The 24,606-nt window shown below is 38.2% G+C and overlaps 1 protein-coding gene across 1 annotated transcript in view; it reads right to left on the bottom strand.

Moving 5' to 3' along the window:
• Positions 1-7,671: 7,671 nt before the first annotated feature.
• The window catches only part of Tspan13 (tetraspanin 13), a 40,768-nt gene continuing 23,833 nt past the window's right edge, over positions 7,672-24,606 (bottom strand). Inside the window, exons 2-6 of the mRNA XM_090332725.1 lie at positions 17,119-17,286; positions 16,462-16,542; positions 15,128-15,241; positions 13,377-13,490; positions 7,672-8,727 (exon numbers count right to left, since the gene is read on the bottom strand). Coding sequence (XP_090188851.1) covers positions 8,653-8,727; positions 13,377-13,490; positions 15,128-15,241; positions 16,462-16,542; positions 17,119-17,286 — 552 coding nt within the window. The 3' untranslated portion in view covers positions 7,672-8,652. The remainder of the gene's footprint in view (positions 8,728-13,376; positions 13,491-15,127; positions 15,242-16,461; positions 16,543-17,118; positions 17,287-24,606) is intronic.

The raw sequence follows: 24,606 nt of genomic DNA, 5'->3' as shown, positions 1-24,606 counted from the left end.
CTTAGTGAACAGTCTGCATACTCCCTTTTCTGGGCAGATCCTTAAATAGTCTACCTGCAAGGCTGTGCTATCTCTCACAGCGAAGATCTATCACTAGTCACAAGTTTTGAGGAAATAACATCAATGTAACAACATTCAAATCCTGAGCTTAAAAACCATTTTGGTATCAGCTCCTCTCTCCTCTCTCAGTAATCTACAGATGCTGACAGAAATACAACATTCCATTTAGAAAGCGCTCTGAGGGCTGAAATAAGGAAAAAGGAAATTTTTATTTTTTGTATTTTGTATGACTACTTAGAAATTGTCCAAGTTTCTTCTGTAGTCCAGGAAAAGAATTTTTCCCATTGAGCTTCTGGGAAATAGTGTTAGGTTCTTTAAAAAGCAGGTACAGCCAGGAAGGATGGTTCATGCCTGTAATCCCCACACTTTGGTGTCTGAGGCAGGAGGGCCATAAATCCCAGAGCCACTTATAAAAGAACACAAGCCAGGTGCTGCTGTTTCACCCCTGTAATCCTGGCTATCCAGGAGGCTGAGATATGAAGACTGTAGTTCAAACCTGACCTGAGCAGAAAAGTCCGAGAGACTCTTATCCCCAATTAACTATCTTGAAACCAGAAGTGGAGCTGTGGCTCTCAAGCAGTAGAGCATTAACCTTAAGCAAAATAACTCAGGGACAGTGCTCAGGCTCTGAGTTCAAACCCAGAACTGGCACAAAAAGAAAAAAAAGAACTCAAGTAATAAGATATTAATAAGATATAAACAATTTTTACATCTTTAGAAAATTAAATGTCATCTATAAAAGTGATGAACAAGAAGACATGGAAAGAGCTAAGTTAAAGAGTTATTTCTGGGCCTGGAGTGTGGCCTAGTGGTAGAGTGCTTGCCTAGCAGGCATGAAGCACTAGGTTTGCTTCCTTATTATCACCTACACAGAAAAGACAGAAGTAATGCTCTCGCTTAAGTGGTAGAGTGCTCACCTTGGGAAAGCTCAAGAACAGTGCTCAGGCCCTGAGTTCAAGCCCCAGAACTGGCCCCCTAAAAAAGATTATTTCTCTGCTGTATTTGCAACTGCAAGAAATGTATATGAACATTCTGAAGAGTTGAAGATTAAAATATGAAAATGTAGTCAGCTCTATGAGAACACCAGCAATGCCTATTCTACCTTCTGCCATTTCACAACCTTTCACTTATGTTCTAACAAAACATGAATATAAATTCAAATGTTCTACTTTCCTGGCTGAGAAATAGGTAGTCCAGAATAATATCATTCAATAGTACTGGAAGACTAGTGAATACAATGTTCAGTCGCAGAATCAGCATGTTAGTAACTCCACAGAAATGTCCAAGGTGGGTCCTAAAAATGTTAAACATAAAATTACCAGACAATCCAGCAATTCTACTTCTGGGTTTATGCCCAAATAACTGAAAGCATCTATCTATCTATCTATCTATCTATCTATCTATCTATCTATCTATCTATCTATATTATATATGTATTATAATTTTTTGCCAGTCCTGGGGCTTGAACTTGGAACCTCAGCACTGTCCTTGGGCTTTCTCAAGGCTAAAGTTCTGTCACTTGAGCCACAGTACCATTTGTGGATTTTTCTATGTATGTGGTACCGAAGAATTGAACCCAGGTCTTTGTGCATGCTAGGCAAGCACTTTACCACTAGGCCAAACTCCCAGCCCAATAAATATTTATTTAATACACCTGGCTCATAGCAGCATTCTTCATAATAGTTGAGAGGCAATCCAAATTTCTGAAAAATAAAACATGGCACAAACAATGGAATATTAATCAAACTTTAAAAAAAGGAAATTCTTGTACCTTTTACAACATGGGTAAACTTTGAAGATATTATGGCTGCTAGGTTAAATAAACAAGGCAGGAAAAGACAAATACTCAAAAAGTCTGCTTACCCAGGGTATGGAGGACAGTCTTCATAGAGCATGGAGTGTAGGTTGGCCTAGAGTTACTGTTTAGTGTGAAGTTTCACGTTGGGAAGATGAAGTGTTCTAGATATAACTAGTGATCACAGTTTACACAATGTATGTGTGGTAAGACTACTGAACTACAAACAAAATGATTATAATTAATTTTACACTATACACATTTTTCTACAATATTTTTCCTCACTTTTACCTGAGGTCTCATAGTGTAGGAGGGAAACACATAAAAATATCACTAACATAAAGCCATGGAAAGGATGGCCACACACTTGATTAGCGATTTTTCACCTATTTCAGAACTGGGATCTTCTTCAAATGATCATCTATGGATGTGTCTTCTTTGATTTGTTGGTTGTTTTCCTCCCCTTTTATCCAGTAATATTATTTAACTACTGAGATCTTCCTTTCAGTGATGAATGACAGGATGGGAGCCAGAGGGTAGAAGAAAACAAGAATAGCCCTTGCTTCAGTTCAAAGAGCTAGACTTCAAAGTTCAAGTCAGCTTAACTCATTAAAAGGCCACTTGCCAACTTATGACCTCACTTCTTTGCAAAAGGTGAAATACTCAAAGTAAGAAAACAAGTCGAAGTTCATTCCTCCATATGTAATTGAAGTCATAGGTAATTCCCCTGAATTCCTCATTTGAAAATTAATTCTAAAGCTGGCTTTCTTCAGAAAAGTAATGAGAAATAGCTTTCCACAATCGTAGGAGAATATGAATTTCTTTTTCTAGTCTGAAAAGAGTTCAAGACTACCATTGCTAGTTGAATTACATCCCCTTTCTTCCCCCCCCCCCAAAAAAAACCCTGCATCATGACAAGCCCTGTCCTCTCTACCACCCTCCCTCCCTCAACCACCCAACTTTACTCCACTACCAACTGCCCCCACCCCCAACTACTATCCAGAAGTCTGGAAAAGTTAATCTTCAACTTCTCTGTTTCCTCTAACAAAAACAAAACTGGACAGGTGGGATATGTGTGCAATTTGTCATGCATGTTTTTCTCCTCTGAAAAAGCATTTTCAGTACTTTACTAGTCAAGAAGTAAAATGGTTTCAAGGGAATGAGTAAACGGAAACTAAGTTAAACAAATATTTAGAAAACTGGGTGGAGGAGGAGGTCTTGACTCAAGGAATCTACTAAACACTACACTCCTGGTTTCCTTTCCTTCTCTGAAAGATCCCATTAAGTATATTATTAAGATTGAGCATGTAAAACTAGTTTCATACCAGATGTGCTAATGCTTAGAGAACTGAACTGAGATGATTTTGAGATATAAGGAGCTCAGATTTTAGAAATTATAGCTGAATCTGTGCTCCTCCAGCTAAAATTTCACCTTTAACATGAAAAACAATGGAGCAAATGTTCTCAGGAACATTCCTCTAGATAGAATATGTAAATAGGAAATTGCAAATCTTTTTTCTAAGTAATTTCTTTCTTTTTTTTTTTTTTTAGGAAAAGTAAGGTTGGACCTGCCTACAGTCATTTGTGGTTGAGAGCAGACCTGGGTGTGAGCCATCCCTTCTCTGATATTTCACACTGGCAGCATTGTGTACACACAGGCGGTGTCCTATAATAATTCTGAGATCTGCCTACAACAGGAGCTTTCAGGACTCAGGGTCAAATTCAGGTATGTTTCCAGTGGCCACTATGATATTGAGTGGAGTGGGAGCAGTATCTTTACATCCAAAAAGAGATCACATCTCAGAGTGGGCTGGTAATCCACAATCTTCAGATTCATCTAATGAAGGAAAAAGCCCAAATTCATTTGACAAGGACTTTTGCTAGTACTTTGAAAATAGACATCTCTTATGTGACTAATCATCATTTATTACTCACTCTCATAAGATACTAGTTCTAAAGATTCTAAAGATTCATCTGGCCCTGAACCTGGGTGACTCTAATAAAGCCAATGTAATTTAGAACACAAATCTAAGTAGAGGCTTGGTTTTCTCAAGATCACATCATCCTCATACAAGCATTTCTACCAAGGAAAGTATTTTGTTAGGGCATTCCAGAGCCTTACAGGATTATGAAATGCAACTAAACACAGAATGCTAAAGAAAGACACAATTAGAAAAATCTCCCCTTCAAATCTTCTGTTACAGCGTAAGCAACAATACTCTGTGGTCAATGTCAGCATGACATTGTAATATTAGCTTGGTTCTGTCTTCTTGGGAGATTAACTAGTGTTGCTGAATTTTGGAAGTGACATACATACAATGCTCTGCAGTTCTATCGATCACCATTTTCCTAAAAATCTACCAAGATTTACTAAACAAACACATGCTACCTGGAATGCAAAAATAACAGCAATGTAGTGCTTATTAATAATGGAAGAGAACTTTTCCTAAACAAATATGACTTCTACTTTATTTCTATTTTGTTCACTATACAATGTTTTGAAAAAATCTTTAAGTAGCCAGGCACTGGTGGCTCACACTGTAATCTTAGCTATTCACGTGGCTGAGATCCAAAGAGTTCAGTCAGTCCAAGCAGAAAAGTCCCCATGAAACATTTATCTCCAAATAACCACTTGTAAACCAGAACTGGCACTGCAGCTTAAGAGGTAGAGTGCCATCCTTTAGCACAAAGAGTCTGTGGGACTGTGCCCGGGCACTGAATTTAAGCCTCACAATGGAAGAAAAAGAATCTTTTGCACCATCTATCTGGCAAATATCATGTAACCTTTCTATTAATTACAATTTTAAAAATCACAAAAAAATCTTTTAAGTATTTGCATGAAGAGGTTTCAATATATGAAGACAATTAATCTTGACCAGTATTAGCCCCTTCCATTATTCTCCCCTATATATCTCAGCCCTGCCTGTCTCCTCAAATGATGTAGTAATTTTCACATAAGCACTTCTTTTTCACAGCCAACATTCTCTACTTATTACAAATGGGCCCACAGATAAGATATTTATGCCTGGATAAATGTGATCCCCATTATGTTAGGTTAATAATTAGAAGATAATTTTTATGAATTACTGTTTAGTACAGAAATTTAAAGCCCTTTTTCAGATGAGGAAAAAAATGTATTGAAAAGCCCAACAAATAAGATAATAAGTCCTTCTGGCTGAAAAACATGGGGGGAGAAGTGAGTACCAGAGACAGCTTGTGGGAGAGATAAAGGCTCAATGGAATGAGAAACAAATCGTTCCCACTCTCTGACAAAGTCCCTGGAGACTTTCAGCCACCCTAGAACATCACATAACATCCCATCTATGATGTAATACATTTTTGATAAAAGGAAGTCTCTAATTCTCTTCTTTGCCAATTCAATACTACAGAGTCCTATACTTCCTACTCATCAGTAGAGGAATTGATAACAATGAATAGATGAATTGACTGAATGAATACATATATACTTGCAAACAAACTGAGTGAAATCTTAGTTACTTTTCTTGCTGAGACAAAAGCCATTATTAAAATTGAAATAAAGTTGGATTTTTTTGAAACCCTGGTAGATTACAATATCAACAATTAAATGCTTTTAAAATTCTTTTTATTATCTTTAGTTGTACAAAGGGGTTACAATTTCAACACGTCAGTTTATGAGTGCAATGCATCTTGATCTCTCACCCCTTTCATCATTCTCTTCCCTCCCTCCCAATGCCACCCTTCCCACTCGATTTGAATTGTCTCAAAGTTACTTCACAAAATAAAAACAAACACACACAGAACTCTTTCCTGTTTATAATAATAAAAAAGTCTCTGGAGTGATTTTCTGTTTCTCCTAAATCCATACCCTCCATCTTTTGGTAACCAGACACTCCCATGCTCCTCTTACGAACAAGAACTTTCTTCCTTTCTGTAGGAAACCTATGCATCAATATATTCCATGGACTCTTATCCATCCATCCACCCATGTTTAGCCAAGGCATAGGCACATTGTACAATGCATTAGGCGGATGAACCAATCCTCTGGCCCCAATAAATGAAGCTTGTCTGAGATCCTGAGGTTCAAAAGCAATGATATGAGCTGTTCCATCCACTGCAGTGGTTATGATCAAATAGACTGTTCTTCAGATCTGCAACTGGGAATCCTGCAGCTCTGTTGATAAGAAGCATTCTGAACCTTTCTTGTTGTTTAGCCTTTTCTTCGCTTCTCTGGACTCTTGTATATTTCTTCACATTTACTTTTATGTATATATTTTTGTCGATTTGTAGTTGTTAGCCACAACCACTTCTAATACCCAAGAACAGTAAATAATCGAAGAATCCTACAACTAATAACATAGGTGGAAATTCACTTGAAGAAACATATTAGCTGGGCACTAATGGATCCTGCCTATAATCCCAGCTACTCAGTTCAATATGCTCCTAGAGGATTAAGCTGTAAAGGCAAAATAAGGAGTGAGGAAGAGAGTTCGAGGCATAGGTCAAGTGGCAGAAAGCCAGAACATCAAAAACAAAACCCCAGTACTCCATAGGCAGATAAAATTTGTTTCATTGTTTTGTCAATTCACTACCATTAATTAAGTCCTACATTTTAGAAGGTCTCTTATAAATATGTTGAATAAATAAATTTATTCAGGTGAGTAAATACATAAATTCATTTACACTTTTCAACAAACTGAATAAAATCTTACAGTTGTTATCTTTGTTGCTAAGATGAATGAAATTAAAATCTAAATATAATTAGATTTGAGAAATACATCGGTAAAAAGTATGAGCTAATATTGAATGTCAACCACTGAATTATGATTTAAAGTTACTCTACAACATAGAAATTTATATACATAGAATTCTGTCCTTTTCGTGTGTGTGTGTGTGTGCGTGTGTGTTTTGTCAGTCGTGAGGCTTGGACTCTGGGCCTGGACGCTATCCCTGAGATCTTCAGCTCAAGGTTACCGCCCTACCCCTTGAGCCACACCACCACTTCGGTTTTCTAGTGGTTAATTGGAGAGAAGAGTCTCACAGTCTTTAAGTGCCCGGGCTGGCTTTGAACCACAATCCTGAGATCTCAGCCTCCTGAGTATCTAGGATTACAGGGGTGAGCCACCAAACCTGGTTGTCCTATTTTTATAATAAAGAAAAAGTCTTAAAATACCTATCTATCTCTCTATCTAGTGTTTTACCTAAACATATAGCTTTTGGTACAAAAGCAGGTATAACCCATCCTTTTTTTTTTTTTTTTTTTTTGCCAGTCCTGGACTTGAGCTCAGGGCCTGAGCACTATCCTTGGACTTTCTCAAGGCTAACACTCTGCCACTTGAGCTACAACACTTCCAGCCTTTTTCTATGTATGTGGTACCAAGGAATCAAACCTGGGTCTTCGTGCATGCTAGGCAAGCACTCTGCCACTAGGCCAAACTCCTGGCCCCCAACCCATCTTTTTTTATGAACATGAACTTTCTTCCATTTCATACGAAATCACACCAAAAAATTCCACTCACTCCTTCTCCATCCACTGATGTCTGACCAAGATGCAGGCACGCTGCATTAGATAGATTTATCAAATCCTTTGGTCATGGGTGGGCACTGATGACTCATAACTACAATCTTAGCTGTTCATATGAGTAAGATCAAGCATTGAGGCCACCTGGAGCAGAATGGTTGGCAAGATTCTCCAAAAACAAGCACACAAACCAGCTTTACTGGTTTTGAATCCCAGTATCACCAGGAAGGGAGCAAGGAAGAAAAATATCTCTCCTTAATTCTCCCATCAATAGTTCCATTAGCTTTTGTCAATTCAAATATGCATACACAAAGAATGGTTTCCATCTTTTAATGTGTTTAAACAATCATACAGAACCACAATATTATTTCACTTTCGAAGTACGGGATATATCACATTTAAATATGCTTGGATTTGACAAGGTGTTACTATAATACTGAGAAATTTCATGAAAATGTTAACTCTTTAGGACAGTCAAATTACCTTTTTGCTACATGGGCCAATGCATTAAAGAGTAACTTGTTTAAAAATGCAAGTTTTTTTTTTAGACTTCAAATTGCTTTTGGTTTTGTTTTTACAAAGAATATTAAGATTATATAGACACATGTGTTCCATTTTGAAAGCAGAAGGGACTTGGTACACATTAGAACCATTCTCCTTTGTACTTAACCTGTAGAAGTCAACAATGAAACTACAATTTTCTAAAGATACAAATATATTTAGAATTACATCCGTGTCACATCACAGACAACTACGGAATGAAATGATCATTTCTATAGTAACACGTCATCACAGTACATCGTTTCCTAAAAAGACAAAGAAAAATATTGAGGATGTGGATTTCCCTTTACTGAGCTGATGAACATAATAAATCTCGGACTTTCTGGCTATAATAAACTTCCACCCTTCCCAGGCAGAACTATCTACACAGCATAGTGCTACACATAATTATTCCAGTGAGATGTATACTCCATTTCACAAGATGATCAACACAGTAGTGCCATACAAAGTTTTTCTGCAGATAAAAATGCTAAAAGGCCACAGTGGACAGTGCCAGACACCGTGAGGACACAGAACAACAGGTACAGATACCACTCAGGGTCAGGAGACACCATGAGTTTCCTTTTTTTTTTTTCACACTAACGGAAGCAGAAAATCATTTAGAGAAACACGAGTAAAAATGTATCATTCCACTGTAGGTAACATAACGTTTCAGTGTTTCCTTTGCTAAATGGGCAAATTAGCTTAATGGATAGAGAAGTGAACAAGATCCGACAAAGATTTCCGTGGGTCCTCCTTACAGGAACGCACTAGGGTTGGCTCTAGGGTCCTTCTGGTTCCTGTATCTATAGGTCAGCCAAACACCCAGGATCTGGAATTTAAAAAACAAATAAATAAAAAGGGAGAAAAACGTTTGTGTATAATTATGTAACTGTTTAGTTTATCAATAAAACAGCTCTAGAACATCGAAATCACCTTGCTTTATTATTTGTTTCATTTTCTGTTCTTTATTATTTTTTAAACTAAGGTATGCAATAAGGCTTGAACTCACGAGTCCCAAACTCAGGCTCTGCTATTTCACTTAAGACTGGCATCCCTTTTGAGTCCCAGCCCAACTTTCAGCTTTTTGATGGTTAACTGGAACATTGGCTAGCTTCAAGGCAAGAACCTCAGACTTCAGCCTAGTGAGTAGCTAGGATAACAGGTGTAAGCCACTAGAGCTCAGCTTCACCTTGCTTTTTCTGTTGTTTCAGAGGAGAGGTTTTATTTATTTATTTTTCTTTAAAAATGAAGTAAAACAAAAGAAGTCACAATATATTAAAGTACGCTCAGTGTGGTAGGCTACATGTCCCCCTCAAGCATCTACACCAAAAGCCCCCCAAAACCTGACAATATGTCACTTGGTGGGGTAACAGGGACTTTGTGGCAGTGACTAAGTTACAGATTATCAAGATTAGGTGCAGTGATGAATTACAGTGGTCTATAAAAGAGAGGGACAGGAAAGACCAACTCAGAAGGCACTATGAGAAGCAATAGACAAAACAAGAAAGCAGACCAGAGAGAGAGCGAGAGACAGAGTACTCCAAGGCTATGCTGGTCTTAAACTGGAGTTTGAAGCTTGATGTTCTTTGTCAACTTTGTTATTAACAGTTAAATGTGAACTTTTTCACTCAGGGGAGAAAAAAGAAGCTGAATTAATATAAAACCAATCACACATTGGATACCTACATACATATGCATACATGGTATACAGAGATGCAGTTAATAATTATTGAAATATTTTACACACACATAAGAAAGGCGTTTCTAAAGCATAATATCAAAAGGATAAACAATATGGGGGGAAACATTTGATTTAGTAAAGCTAAAAATCCTCTCTAATGAAAAAAAAATCCCAGCCATAAAAAAGTTTGATAAGTATCAAAGAAATTGAAAGCAGAAGAAAGCAAAGTACACGCGTACACACACACACACACACACACACACACACACACACACACACACACACACACACACAAATGTGAAGGATAATGAAGCATTAAAGGGGAAAATGGAAGAGAAAGGCAGAAGATAGGGTTAAGTAGAGAAGACAGGAAGCGACAGGGAGTTCCGGGGAGCCTTCCTATCCGCCTCCCCACAAAAGGCCCAGCTTGGTGCTAAACTCTCACACATGTTATTCCACCCCTGCTGACACTCTTAGAGAAAACTTCCCATTTAAAATATGTTATTTAAATTCACTATACACAATCGCAAAGGCCCCAACTGAAACAAAAGTTATTACACCCCTATAGATATACGGGTGAAATTCACTGGCCATGTCTTCCTTCACAAGAGCACGGAGGACTGTAGTACCACTAACAGCATCAAACTGCCAAATAGTAAAATAGTTAAAAATAACTAGTAGGTGACGGAATCACAAGTTAGTAAATTGGTTTCCACTATCAAGAAACCAATTTGACAATACAGTATTTATCAAAATCCTTTAGGGTGTTCCTATCCTAAGTCATATTTTAATCTAGCCATGTAAAAGCTAGGAGATAAAACATTCCACAGCAGAAAGCTGACCACAGAAATACTTATCGCAATGAAACATTAAAGGGGAAAACCACTGGTCAATCCATTAGGGAATCACCTGAAATTCTAAGCATTCAAAGTACTTAGGATTTTCCTGATTTGTCATATGGTTCTGTAGATATACACAACAATCTTAACTAAATACTTGACCTATATTACTTTGCTTAAAGCAGCAGCGGACATATAACTAACAATAACAGCCTCAACTCTCCTTTTCACTAAGGGGATCATGTGTTGACTTACATACCAGTAACTTCTTGTTACAAAATGACAGCTAACCTGCCATATACTGGGTACTATTTTAAGAGTTGTATAAGTTTTATATGTACTAAATACCTGTGATAAATAAAGGTAAAACTATATCCCCAACTGTACTCTTGATGTACAAACAAGATTAAGCAACTTGGTCAAGGGCACAGGATGCCTAAGCTGCAACACTAGGTTGCCACCCAGTCAGGGCAGCTGTTAGTTCTTTGTCCAACACTTCACCTAACCAGCACTGTAATAAAGAACAGAAGAACTTGAACCTGCTCCCAAAGGTTTAGTATTCAAAACTATAAACATCCGGGGACCAGGAGTTTGGCCTAGTGGTAGAGTGCTTGCCGAGCATGCACGAATACCCGGGTTCAATTCCTCAGTACCACATACATAGAAAAAGCCGGAAATGGAGCTGTAGCTCTAGTGGTAGAGCTCTAGCCTTGAGAAAAAAAAAAACAAGGAGAGTGCTCAAACCCTGAGCTCAAGCCCAGGACTGGCAATAAATTAATAAATATTTTTTTTTAAAAACTATAAACAGGGCTGGGAGTTTGGCCTAGTGGTTAAAGTGCTTTCCTAGCATGCATGAAGAGCTGGGTTCGATTCCTAGGTACCATATATAGAAAAAAGCCGGAAGTGGTGCTGAGGCTCAAGTGATAGAGCTCTAGCCTTGAGAAAGTCCAAGGACAGTGCTCAGGCCCTGAGCTCAAGCCCAGGACTGGCAAAAACAAACAAACAAACAAACAAAAAAACTATAAACATCCTTTGTGTTCACTTTGTATCTCCCTGAAATAAAATACTAGAAGACTTTATGAGTCAAAAGAAAATATACACTTTTAATATCTATGTGGTTAAAATAAAAATTAGACGTTTCATATTTATCTATCTATCTACTATCGTGGTTATAGAGTTGAACCCAGGATTAAGTGCTCTACCACTAAGCCATGCCTCTATATGTTCGTGAGTCAATGTCTCATTAAGAATGTGTTCTATGGGGACTGGGAGTTTGGCCTAGTGGTAGAGTGCTTGCCTAGCATGCATGAAGACCCGGGTTCGATTCCTTGGTACCACATACATAGGGAAAAAAAAGCTAAAAGTGGTGCTGAGGCTCAAGTGGGTAGAGCTTTAGCCTTGAGAAAGTCCAAGGACAGTGCTCACGCCCTGAGCTCATGCCTACGACTGGCCAAAAAAAAAAAAAAAAAAAAAATGTTTTCTATGGTCTCCAAATAAAGCTGGAGCTCCTTCTGCTTCCATGTCCTAAGTAGCTGGAATTGTATTATGGGCCCTATAAAAAACAATTTCATTCAATAAACATTTCCAACTTACAAGTATAGAAAAAATTGTCCACAACTGGGACCAGAGGCTTATGCCTGTAAACCTGACTACTCGGGAGGATGACATCTGAGGAGCTTGGCTCAAAGTCTCAGCCACAGCAGAAAAGTTCATGAGACTCTTATATCTAATTAACCAGGTAAAAAAAAAAAAAAAAAAAAAAAAAAAAAAAAAAAACCAGAAGTAAAGCTGTAGCACAAATGGTAGAGCACCAGCCTTAAGCAAAAAGGCTTAAGACAGTAATCTGATAATGAGTTCAAGCCCCATACTGTCACATACCTAATGATCAAGTCATAAAGACACTTAAAATTAGCAACATATATGGTTTTGCATATGGATATATGTAATATAAAAAAATGTGTTGAGCCACGCACTGGTGGCTCACGTATATAATACGTCGGGAGGTCGAGATCTGAAAATTTTGGTTCAGGGCCAGCTAGAGAAGTTGTGGGGCTTGGACTAAAGACCTGGGCACCATCCATGAGCTCTTCAGCTCAAGGTTAGTGCTTTACCACTTTCAGCCACAGCTCCACTCTGGTCTTCTGGAGGTAAAATGGAGGTAAGAGTCTCACAGACTTCCCTGCCTGGGCAGGTTTTGAACTATGATCCTCAGCTCTCGGTCTCCTGAGTAGCCAGGATAGGCATGAACCACCAGCACCCAATTCTGTGAGACTCATCTCCAACTAATCACTGAAAGCTAAAAGTGGAGCTGTGGCTCAAAGAGCAGAGCATTAGCCTTGGGCACAAAAACTCAGGCTCCAAATGCAAGCCCCAGAACCAGCGTGTGTGCACACCACTCTCACAAACACACACAGAGAAAGTATTAATTGGAATAAATAAGTATCAACTGGAATAAGTACACCAATGTATTTATTGTATAAACATATAGAAACAAATTGTAAGAGTAGTCACCTATGGGAGGCTGGAAACAAAGTGGGAATAGAGGAAGGCTTTGAGAGACAGTTTTTCAGAGCATATTTGTGTGTGTGTGTGCCTGTGTGTGTGTGTGTGTGTGTGTGTGTATGTGTGTACCTACCTATTAACACACATTCAATAATGTAAAGATTCCAATCACTGAACTAAAACTAATTTACCACATAATTCTTGAAAGGGAAGGGGAAAAAAAACTCATTTAATCTGTTCCTTCAATTTTCCCTAGGAGGAAATATTTCTTCATCATTTGTTCTTGTAGTTTGTCAGATGTCATCATCGCAAGCCCAGAGTAAACCTGTTACATTACTAGTTCTTCTACAGAGCATTCACTACTGCCTGTGGAAGTTGAGATTATCATTCTCAAGTGCACCACTGTGTCTTGCTGCTCCCTGGGACAAAAGAGAAGAATGAGTTGTTTGCACCTACCTCTGTAAAGCTGAAGAAGAGTCCGATACCACCAACAAATCTCAGAACCTCTCCAGCATATTTCCCAATTATTGGAGCACACAGTGAGCACTGCTGGCTGCTTTTAAAACAGCTCTGTCAATTAAAGAAAGGAGGGTAGATATGATCAGAGTACTTTATATACAAGTAATGAAAATAGAAAGGGGATAGAGCAGAAAAAAATAATTTAATAAATATTTTTAAAAGGGTAAGGAGGAATAAGAAAGAGGAACAGGGGTGTGGACTTATACACATGTGTGGAAATTTCATAAGGAAACCCCTTTGTATAATTGATAAGCCCTAATTTTTAAAAAAGGGAACAGTAGATTTACAAAAAGGCACACTTACAAAGAGCAATTGAAAAGTGCACACAAAATTAGGGTCTGGGTTCTTATAATCAATCCCGGGTATATTCTTAGAAGAGATGTAAATCTTTAGGGTGGCTTGTTGGTAAATGACCCTGTCTTCCTGTGGTTAGGACCTGTAAGTATAATGGGCGAATCACTCTCATGTCTAGACTACATTTACTATGACTCCATCTGATCAGAATGGAGTGATTTTCATGCTAACTTTATGCCTGTATTGTGACATGAGGCACCCACCTGACAGCCACCAAGAAAACAGGACCTTCGGTCTGGAGACTACTAAGAGCCAATATTCCCCCCAATAGTGAGGCAGCCTGAGGATCTCAGGCCTGTGTGACTATCAGCCTCTGCCAACAACACCTGATGTCGGCCTCATGAGACCGTAATTGACCCCTAATTGACTCCTGACCCATGGACCTGTGAGATGATGATGAATGAGTGCTGTTTCAGGTGGGAAAATGTATAACACTGTGTGACACAGCCAACAGAAGAATACTGAGACTCCTTCAGGACCCAGAGAGGTGGTGACAGAGGTTTCTCTAAAATATAAAACACACATGAATTTCCTAGGTGAGTTAAGCTCTGAGCTGTTTCTCATACAGTGTTGGAGTTAGAGCTTGAAGGTTCAAAGTCTGGCCTGGGACAGCAGAGTGGCTCTATTTGATCTATAAATAGTTTAACTCCAAATCAATCGTGATAGGAGAGAAGGGAGAAAAAGAAGGTACTTCTGTGTGACTTCCACCTTAGTGTCTATCTGGTTAAAAAAAAAAACAATCTAGCATTGATGTTTTTTTCTACTATCAAAATCATGATGTTTACTTGCTTCTTTTAAAGCTCTAAGATTGGCCTATTATTTCTCTTTCGCTATTTATTCTAGGAAAAGGCAAATGGGAAAAAAAATTAGGGGCAACAAACCAAAATCTTAGGATGTCTGACAGGGACCTGAAATAGTATTCTCATGTTATTTGAGAACAGGCAAATGTTTGAGTAGTGTATATTAAATATAATATAGGTATATGAAAGACAATTCTGACATACAACTCAGTATCCTCCATCACATTCATTAATTACTACATACATATTTAAAAAGAAAGAAAGAAAAGAAAAGAAAAGAAAGAAAGGAAAGGAAAGGAAAGAGAAGGAAGGAAAGAAGGAAGGAAGGAAGGAAAGGCAAAATCTAGCCAGGCACCAGTGGCTCGCACCTGTGGTCCTGGCTGCTCAGGAGGCTGAGATTTGAGGATGGCAGTTCAAAGTCAACCCAGGAAAAAAAGTCCACTGGAATAGCACACAGGCCCCAAGTTCAAGCTCCAGGATAGGCATTAAAACAAATAAACAGCAACAACACAAAACTTTATACTTTGGACTTACAGCCAGGCAGGTATCATTTGGGTTAAAAGTTCGGAACCCACAGCAGTTTAAGTTTCTCTGGATGTCATTTCGAGCACTTGCTGTATTGTTCCAACCAACCTCCAGAAGCTGACCCTGGGAAATACATTTCATACTTATTTTAAAATATGTGTCTGCATAAAATCATGAAGCTAGAGCCTATAGCTTCTAGACCTGAGTGTGCACAAAATTAATATACTCTATAAAACTATTAAAACCTTTCAAAGGCTTATCTTTCCATTTGCAACCAGAATTAAGGCACAATTCCATCTATGATATGCAATTTCAAATATGGACCAAAAAAGCATTTGGTCCAAAGGCATAATTATCTGACTAGAATAAGACTAAGTTTCTGTTGCCTTAACACAAGAAACCCTTATTTCTCTATATATTATAAACAGAGTAACTTCTAGGATGACACTACACACATCTCAAAGCCAATATCTCCCCACTTATTAATGGTGGGATGACCTATTAAACATCTTATAGCAGTAGCAACTTCTATTAGAGCTAAAACAGAAAGGATACAAAAGTTTACAATACCTCATGGTCTTTTCAGCTCCTATCAACCCACTAATAAGGACTCAAAAACAAAGAGTTAAGCTGGGCGAGGTGGCTCATGCCTGTAATCCTAGCAACTCTCGAGGCTGAGATCTGAGGAACAAGATTCAAAGCCAGCCCAGGCACAAAATGACCTGAGACTCTTATCTCCAATTAACCTCTAGAAAACGGGGAGGGGGGGCTTGGCTCAAGGGTAGGGCAGTAGCCTTGAGCTGAAAAGCACAGGGACAATGCCCAGGCCTAGGGGTAGGGCGGTAGACTTGAGCTGAAGAGGTCAGAGACAGTGCCCAGGCTGAGTTCAAGCCCTATGCCCACAAAAACAAAACAACACAACAACAACAAAAACAAACAAGGAGTTGAGCTATTCAGAGTAAAGTATCCTCAATTCTAGGCAAAATAAACATTTTCATAGACTAGTCATTTCCCCCCTTTTTTTCATGCCCATGATATAAAAAAGTAGTAGAAATAGGTGTTGGTGGCTTACACCTGTAATCCTAGCTACTCAGAAGGCTGAGATTTGACAAGTATAATTCAAAGGCAGCCCAGGTAGAAAAATCTGTTAGAATCTTATCTCCAATAAACCAACAAAAAGCTAGAAGTAGAAGTGTGGCTCAAGTGCTACAGCACCAGCCTTGAGTAAAAAAGCCAAGTGAAAGCTCCAGGCCTTTAGTACAAGCCCCAATACCAGCACTCAAGGAATGGATTAATGACTGGAAGAATAAAAATAAAGTAGAAGAAAAAAAGGCTCCACTCACCTGCTGCTCCTCATTCAGGGCTAAACAAGCACAGGACACAGAGAACTGAACAATAAATACCAGTAGGAGAATAATCATATACTGAAAGGCAAAGTTAAGGACATTTTTCAGCATTCCTAAAATAGTATAAAGCAAAAACACTGACATAACTTTAAATGTACTGAAAGAAATTCACCCAGAATTATATGTATGAAAAGTACACATAATTTTTACTTTGCTAACACACTGTAAGTTCATATTGAAAAATATGAATGCAAACAACACATGGATAACACATTAGAATTTCATCACAAATGAAACTAACTGTATGTTTGTATATATAAAACTAAGCAGACAAGAAATACACAAATTATCTAGGAAACGTACAAACTTGTCAACCAAATAATAGAAAACATTGGTAATTACTTCACTGAACTTTCCCAAAAAAAATTCTTTATGATTTGACTAAGAGTAGGAATATCTAACCCTACAATAAACTTTACCCTCACAAATGTTCCTCGTATTGGTGGAACAAACATGCAAAAGGTTTCTACAAGTTTGCTTTGTGGCAATTCCTTCCTAATAATACCAAATGAACTGTAACCACTCCAACAGTAATCGGTAATGAGTAAGAAGTCAACCTAAATGAGCTAAAAATTCAAATGTTACCAAGGATACAAAAAATAGCAGGACTTGATGGTGCTTTACAGCTCCAATCAGCCCCACCAGAGCAATCAGGAACAAGAAGATGCCCACTGCAATGACCACGCCAACCACACGGAGACTGGAAATGAGCCCGAAGCCAATACCCCAGGCAGCAATGCCGATCAGCAACAGACTAACCAGCTGGGAAGACAGAAGAGGAAATGATTAATTTACATCATAGCCACATTTTTATAGGTTCTTTTTTCTTCATTTTAATATCTTTCAAATCCTTGCAGAGCTCCTCCGTATCTGTAGCAGGGAACGATGCCAGGACCTCCCCTCATACAAACATTGGAGGTTTGTCATCTTTCTTATAAAATGATGTAATATTTGTTCATCACCTCTGCACATCTTCTCATGGACTTTAGTTCACCCTTGCCCTACGATACTGGACGCAAAGTAAATGTTATATAAATAGTAGTTATGCTAAATTGCTATGGAATTATAACAAGAAAAAAAAAAAGAAAAAACTCTGTCTGTGATGTAAGTACCCTGTCCCCTCACCCCCACCCAAGAATGTTCTTGATCCACATTTGGGTTAGCCAGCCTCTGGGTTATGTATCTGGGGTCTGATTTCCAGAGGCTGAAGATTCATGGATCCACAGCTAAGATGAAGTTTACACAAAAGATTTAAATGGAAAATACTGCTTAATGAATTACATTAGTATCCTCAGTTATACTTTATAAAATAACAATGTTCTACAAAATAACCATGAAGCCTCAGAGATCATCAGGTTTACTAAACTGTACTAAAATATGGTACTTAAGCTGGTAAAGTGACAGTGTAAGTAAAACTTCTAGACACCAGTATACCTTAGTCTAATGTACTGATCTCTGAAGATGAAAATTACTTTTCTTTTCCTTCAAGCCCAGTTGATCTGTGGCCTTCCCTAACCTTAGGCTCCAGAATAATGCTTTCTCTAGAAGTGTTAACTAAAATGTGATTCTATTTTCCTCTTTATTGCACTCACTCTTGTTTCTAAGCCTATGCTTCCAAAAGCCTGGTGACACTTGAGAGTCAGGGCCCAGAATTCTCTCACATCCTTTTGTTCCCAGAACCTGCCACAGGCACTGGAGCCTAGAGAACATGCAAAAATTATTCACAATACTGCTGTTGAAATAAATCATTCTAGATGTCATTATCTCATACTCAAATTTAGAGAGACACAGAGGCCATTAAAAAGAGAAAAAACTTCAGCTATTTCCAATGAAATGACATCCACAGCGGGAGAACAAAACAAAAACAGAAGAAATTATTATACAGTCTGATCACTTTACACTACAAGGAAGCCAGGTTTCAGTGAATCGCAACCTAATTCTCCCTATATAGGAGACTTGAGATCTGGAAGTCATGGTTCAATGTCAGCCCCACGAAAAACGTCTTTAATTTCTTATCTACAACTAACCACTAAAAAAGTTGATGTGGAGCTGTGACACAGTGGTAAAAACACTAGCCCTGAGTCTGAAAAAAAAAAAAAATCAAGGGACACTACAAGTGTGAGTTCAAGCCCCAGTACTGGCACAATAAAAAAAAAAAAAAAAAAAAGAGGGAGAGAGAAAGAAAAAGAAAAGAAAAGAACACCAGGAGAAGAATAAGAACATGCTTCATGGTAAAACTGTCATAATTACTTCCTCAACACTTAATAAGTAGGATGCACGTAGGGAACAAAATCAACTGATAGAAGCTGCAGCTAGAAAAGGTCTGAGTGAAGGGATGGAGGACAGCCATGTGGCAGAATAGTACTTACTTTGGATAAATCAGAATGGAATATAAATAAATATATATATATATATATATATATATATTTACCTTTACCTTCACTAACAGATGAAACCATATATACAGAGAGAAACACAGACCATGATTTCTTTCATTCCCATGCTTTGCCTCTTTGGTAAAGATACAGAGATTCTGGATAAAAATACATATACAGAAAGGGGAGGTATGGCTCTACGTGGTAGAATACTAGCCCTTAAGAGGAGAAACAAAGGCCCTGAATTCAGTCTTACTACCAACACACACACAAATACCCTAAATGCACACTAAATGAAACTCAGCAGGTTTGCTTGTGTTTCTCACTACATATAATCTTATATACTTGTAAAGTTAAAGTTTATCAAATGAACTATTTTACATGTGAAAAATTATACATTCAAGCAGAAAGGATTCCTTTGAAAAATGGTAAAGTTGTAGAGTCTATTGGTCTCTGTTGTAGTTCATATGCACAGAAAGCTTGTTTTCAGAGCAGTAGAGGGGGGAGTGCACAAAAAATTTTGCCCCCCAGAAATTGGTCTAATCTCCATTCTCAGTACTACTTATCAGCATGTCTGTTTGCTTCAGTTTGTTGGTTTTTTTTTTTTATCATCTTCTCTCAGTATTCTCACAACTTTAAATAATTTTAGACTGAGGGGTGAAAAAACTCTCTGTTCACAAGTGAGCTTCTCATTGTGATATCCAAATATAACATTTATTTTCCCAAGCAGCAAGAGACAGAAGCCTGAAGGAGGTGTGAGGGAAGAAGGGCCACATGACGCTTGGGGCAGCCTCGCCTCCACCAGGAGAGAAGCCTGGCTATCTCAAGGCTGAGCACAGAAATAGTCCCTATTTACACACATGAGTAGCTTGCTGTAGTACTTTGGGGGCTCTAGATAGAGAATCAATACGAAATGTCTACATCTATCCATCTGTCAATAGAAAAATAGGCAAAGACAGAGAGGAGAGGCTTTAAAAGAAACAGGTGCACACAACTGTTATGATTGGCAAGTGCAGGTTGTACTTCACTGACCTTTGCTCTGCATGACAATACAGAATGGAAAGTTACAATGGGGCAAATGCTTGCTATTGTCAGACATGCTACATGCTGAGAACCACAGTACCAGACAATACTTTTAAAACAAAAGAAAAATCTAGGTAAAGCTTGGTGGCTGGTGTTTCACACTTGTAATTCCAGCTACTCAGGAGTCTGAGATCTGTTAGCCTGAACAGACCAATCTTCAAGTATCTTATCTCCAGTTAACCAGCAAAATGGCTGAACTGGAAGGATGGCTCAAGTAGTAGAATACCAATCTTAAGTAAAAAAAAGGTGAGTCAGGCCCTAATAAAAGCTTTTAAAAATGGTAGGAACTAATAAATATCTCTCAATCTTAACACTCAATATCAATGGACTTAACTCGCCAATTAAACGGCATAGGCTGTCTAGTTGGATCAAAAAGCAAGAGCCATCGTTCTGCCGTGTTCAAGAGACACATCTTTTTTTTAAAAAACTTTTTAAAATTTTATTGTCAGGATAAGGTATAGAGGGGCTACAGTTACCTTGTCAGGTACTAGGTGCATTACTTCTTGCACATTGATATCCCTTTTCATGTTTTTAAGAGACACATCTTACCCAAAAAAACAATCATCTTTTGAAAGTGAGAGGTTGGAATAAACTCTATCAAGCTAACGGCCCCCATAAACAGGCTGGAGTTGCCATCCTCATATCAGATAAAATAGACTTCAAACTAAAATTAGTAAGAAAAGACAAAGAAGATTACTACATACTACTAAAGGGATCTTTCCTCCAGGAAGACATAAGGATCCTAAATATTTACACACCCAATCCCGGAGCTGCAAACTTCATCAAGCAAACTTTACTTACACTGAAACCATACATAGATCAAAATACAGTGATTGTCGGTGACTTTAACACACCACTCTCACCTATGGACAGATCAACAAGGCAAAAACTCAACAGAGAAACCTTAGAACTGAACAACTATATAGACCAACTAGATCTAACAGACATCTGCAGAATATTCCACCCAGCAACAACACAATATACGTTTTTCTCAGCAGCACATGGAACATTTTCCAAAATAGATCACATCTTAGGCCATAAAACAAACCTGGTCAGATTCAGAAACACTGAAATTATTCCATGCACACACAGACCACAAAGGCATCAAATTGAAACTGAACACACATCTCCACCAACGAAAACCCTGTAACTCATGGAGACTGAACAACACATTGTTGAATCACCAATGGGTCATCGAAGACATCAGAACAGAAATCCAACAGTTCATGAAATTTAACAGTAAGGAGCACACAAAATACCAACTCCTTTGGGACACAGCAAAGGCAGTACTCAGAGGGAAATTTATAGCGCTGAGTGCCTACAACAAGTTGGAAAAATTGCAAACCAAGTTAATGTCTCACCTTAAGCTCCTGGAAAAAGAGCAACAAACCAACCCTAATCCCAGTAGAAGAAAGCAAATTATTAAAATCAAAGCAGAATTAAATGATTTGGAATCCAAAAAAATTATAGAAAGAATCAACAAAACAAGGAGAATTAACAAAATTGACAAGCCCTTAGCAAATCTTACCAAAAAAAGAAGAGAGCATATCGAAATAAACAAAATCGCAGATGAAAATGGTAATATCACGACAGAAATTACCAAGATCCAGACTATCATGAGGGAATACTTCTCAAACCTTTATGCCAACAAATTTGAGAATCTAGAAGAAATGGATGAATTCCTAGCCAATATTAACATACCCACACTGAACTAAGAAGAACTAAACCAACTCAACAGGCCTATTTCAAGCTCTGAAATAGAAATGGCAATTAGAGAACTTCCACCTAAGAAAAGCCCAGGGCCAGATGGATTCACAGCTGAATTCTATAAGGTCTTCAAAGCAGAGCTCACACCAATACTCCTCAAGCTCTTCAACGAAATTGAAAATGAAGGTTGTTTACGAAACTCATTCTATGAAGCCAGTATAACCCTCATCCCCAAACCAGACAGAGATTCATAAAAGAAATATAACTATAGACCTATTTCTTTGATGAACATCGATGCAAAACTTCTCAACAAAATACTGGTCAACCTTCTACAACTCATCAAAAAAATTATACACTATGATCAAACTGGATTCATCACAGGGAGGCAAAGCTGGTTCAACATAAGCAAATCAATTAATATAATTCAACACATCAACAGGAGCAAGGACAAAAATCACATCATTGTCTCAATAGACACGGAAAAGGCATTTGACAAGATCCAACACCCCTTTATGTTAAAAGCTCTGGAGAAACTAGGAATCCATGGAACATTCCTCAATATAATAAAGGCTGTGTATTACAAACCCGCTGCTAGTATTACACTTAATGGTGAAAATCTAAAGCTATTCCCTCTAAAATCAGGAATGAGACAAAGATGCCCACTCTCTCCACTCCTCTTTAACATAGTACTAGAATTCCTAACCAGTGCAATAAGTCAAGAAGCAAGCATAAAGGGGATCCAAGTAGGGAAAGAGGAAGTAAAACTATCCCTCTTTGCAGATGACATGATTCTGTATTTAAAGAATCCTATAGACTCTACTCCCAAGCTCCTTGAGCTCATTCAAAACTTTGGAAGGGTAGCAGGCTATAAAATTAACCCTCAAAAATCAACTGCCTTCCTTTACGCCAACAGTGAGAGGAACGAGGCAATAATCAGGAAAGCAACTCCTTTCACAATAGCCTCAAAGAAAATAAAGTACCTAGGAATTAGCTTAACTAAGAATGTAAAGGACCTTTTCGATGAAAACTTTAAAACCCTAAAAAAGGAAATTAAAGCAGAACTAAGGAAATGGAAAAACCTCCCATGCTCCTGGATTGGAAGAATCAACATTGTGAAAATGACAATCTTGCCAAGGGCTATCTACAAATCCAACCCAATACCCATCAATATCCCAATGTCATTCTTTAAAGAAATAGAAGAGGCAATTCAAAATTTCATATGGAATAATAAAAGACTCCGTATAGCAAAAACACTTCTTAGCAGAAAGAACAGCGCTGGAGGAATTTCAATTCCAAACTTTAGACTCTATTACAGAGCTATAATTCTCAAAACAGCTTGGTACTGGTACAAGAACAGGCCTGAAGACCAATGGAATAGAACTGAGGACCCAGATATTAAACCACAGACCTATGGCCACCTAATCTTTGACAAGGGAGCCAAAAAAATAGAATGGAAGAAAGACAGCCTCTTCAACAAGTTGTGCTGGCAGAACTGGTTAAGCACCTGCAGAAAACTAAAGTTGGATCCTTCTTTGTCACCTTGCACTAGAATTAACTCCAAATGGATCAAAGACCTGGAGGTAAAAGCTGACACACTGAAAACTTTACAGGAAGGAATAGGAGATACACTAGGCCTCCTTGGCACAGGTCGAAACTTTCTTAATAAGGACCAAGAATCACAACAAATCAGAGAAAGGCTGGATAAGTGGGACTGCATTAAACTGCAGAGCTTTTGTATGGCAAAGGACATAGCTAGTAAATTAATTAGGAAGCCTACAGAGTGGGAGAAGATCTTCACCAACCAAACAACGGACAAAGGCCTCATATCTAAAATATATCAACAACTCATAAAATTGAATCACTCCCAAACTAATCTCCAAAGTAACAACCATCCCATTAAAAAATGGGCCAAAGACTTAAAGAGAGTCTTCTCTGAAGAAGAAACAAAAATGGCCTATAGACACATGAAGAAATGCTCAACATCTCTGGTCATAAAAGAAATGCAAATCAAAACAACTCTAAGATTCCACCTCACTCCAGTTAGAATGGCCAGGATCAGGAAAATGAATAATAACAGATGCTGGAGGGGATGTGGCCAGGAGGGATCACTACTACACTGTTGGTAGGAGTGCAAACTCGTTCAACCACTATGGAAAGCAGTGTGGCAGTGCCCCAAAAGGCTAAACCTAGAACTCCCCTATGACCCAGCAATTCCACTACTTGGCATTTACCCAACCATCCAGAAACAAGGGCATACTAAATCCACTAGCACAACAATGTACACTGCAGCACTATTCACCATAGCAAAGATATGGAACCAACCTAAATGTCCCTCAGTTGATGAGTGGATCAACAAGTTGTGGTATTTGTACACAATGGAATTCTATGCTGCTGTCAGATAAAACTACATCGACCCATTTGTTAGGAAATCGAAAGACTTAGAAAAAATCATGTTAAGTGAAGTAAGCCAGACGCAAAGGAACTTAGCCTCAATGGTTTCCCTCATTCGTCATAATCAGTAGAAACCTTGGGCTCTCCTAGCAGAGATCTGCAATAGAGCAAAATCTTGATACATAAGGCCACACTGTATGAAACTAATTGAAAGGACCTCCAGGATATTGAAACAAAAGCCATATAACGAATGATTGTTGTCCTTAATGTACTATGTTGTCTCTCATCTCCTTTGCTGTCCCTTGGTTATCTCATATTGTTACAGTATCTCACTTTGTTATCTGATATATTGAATTTATTTGTATTTGGTTATTTGAAATTTGATAGGGAAGGGGGAAAACCAAGACGGGGGTTGGGTGGTGGGTGGGGGGGAGGGTAATGGGTACCAAGACATGTGAAAGGGTATCAATGTATGTGAATTAATGCACCTTCTATCTGGCAAATATCATGTAACCCTTTTACTAAT

This window comes from Megascapheus bottae, chromosome 5 (assembly GCF_031878675.1).
Source record: "Megascapheus bottae isolate mThoBot1 chromosome 5, mThoBot2.hap1, whole genome shotgun sequence".
Classification (NCBI taxonomy): domain Eukaryota; kingdom Metazoa; phylum Chordata; class Mammalia; order Rodentia; family Geomyidae; genus Megascapheus; species Megascapheus bottae.
This window is presented reverse-complemented; position numbering and strand designations above follow the sequence as displayed.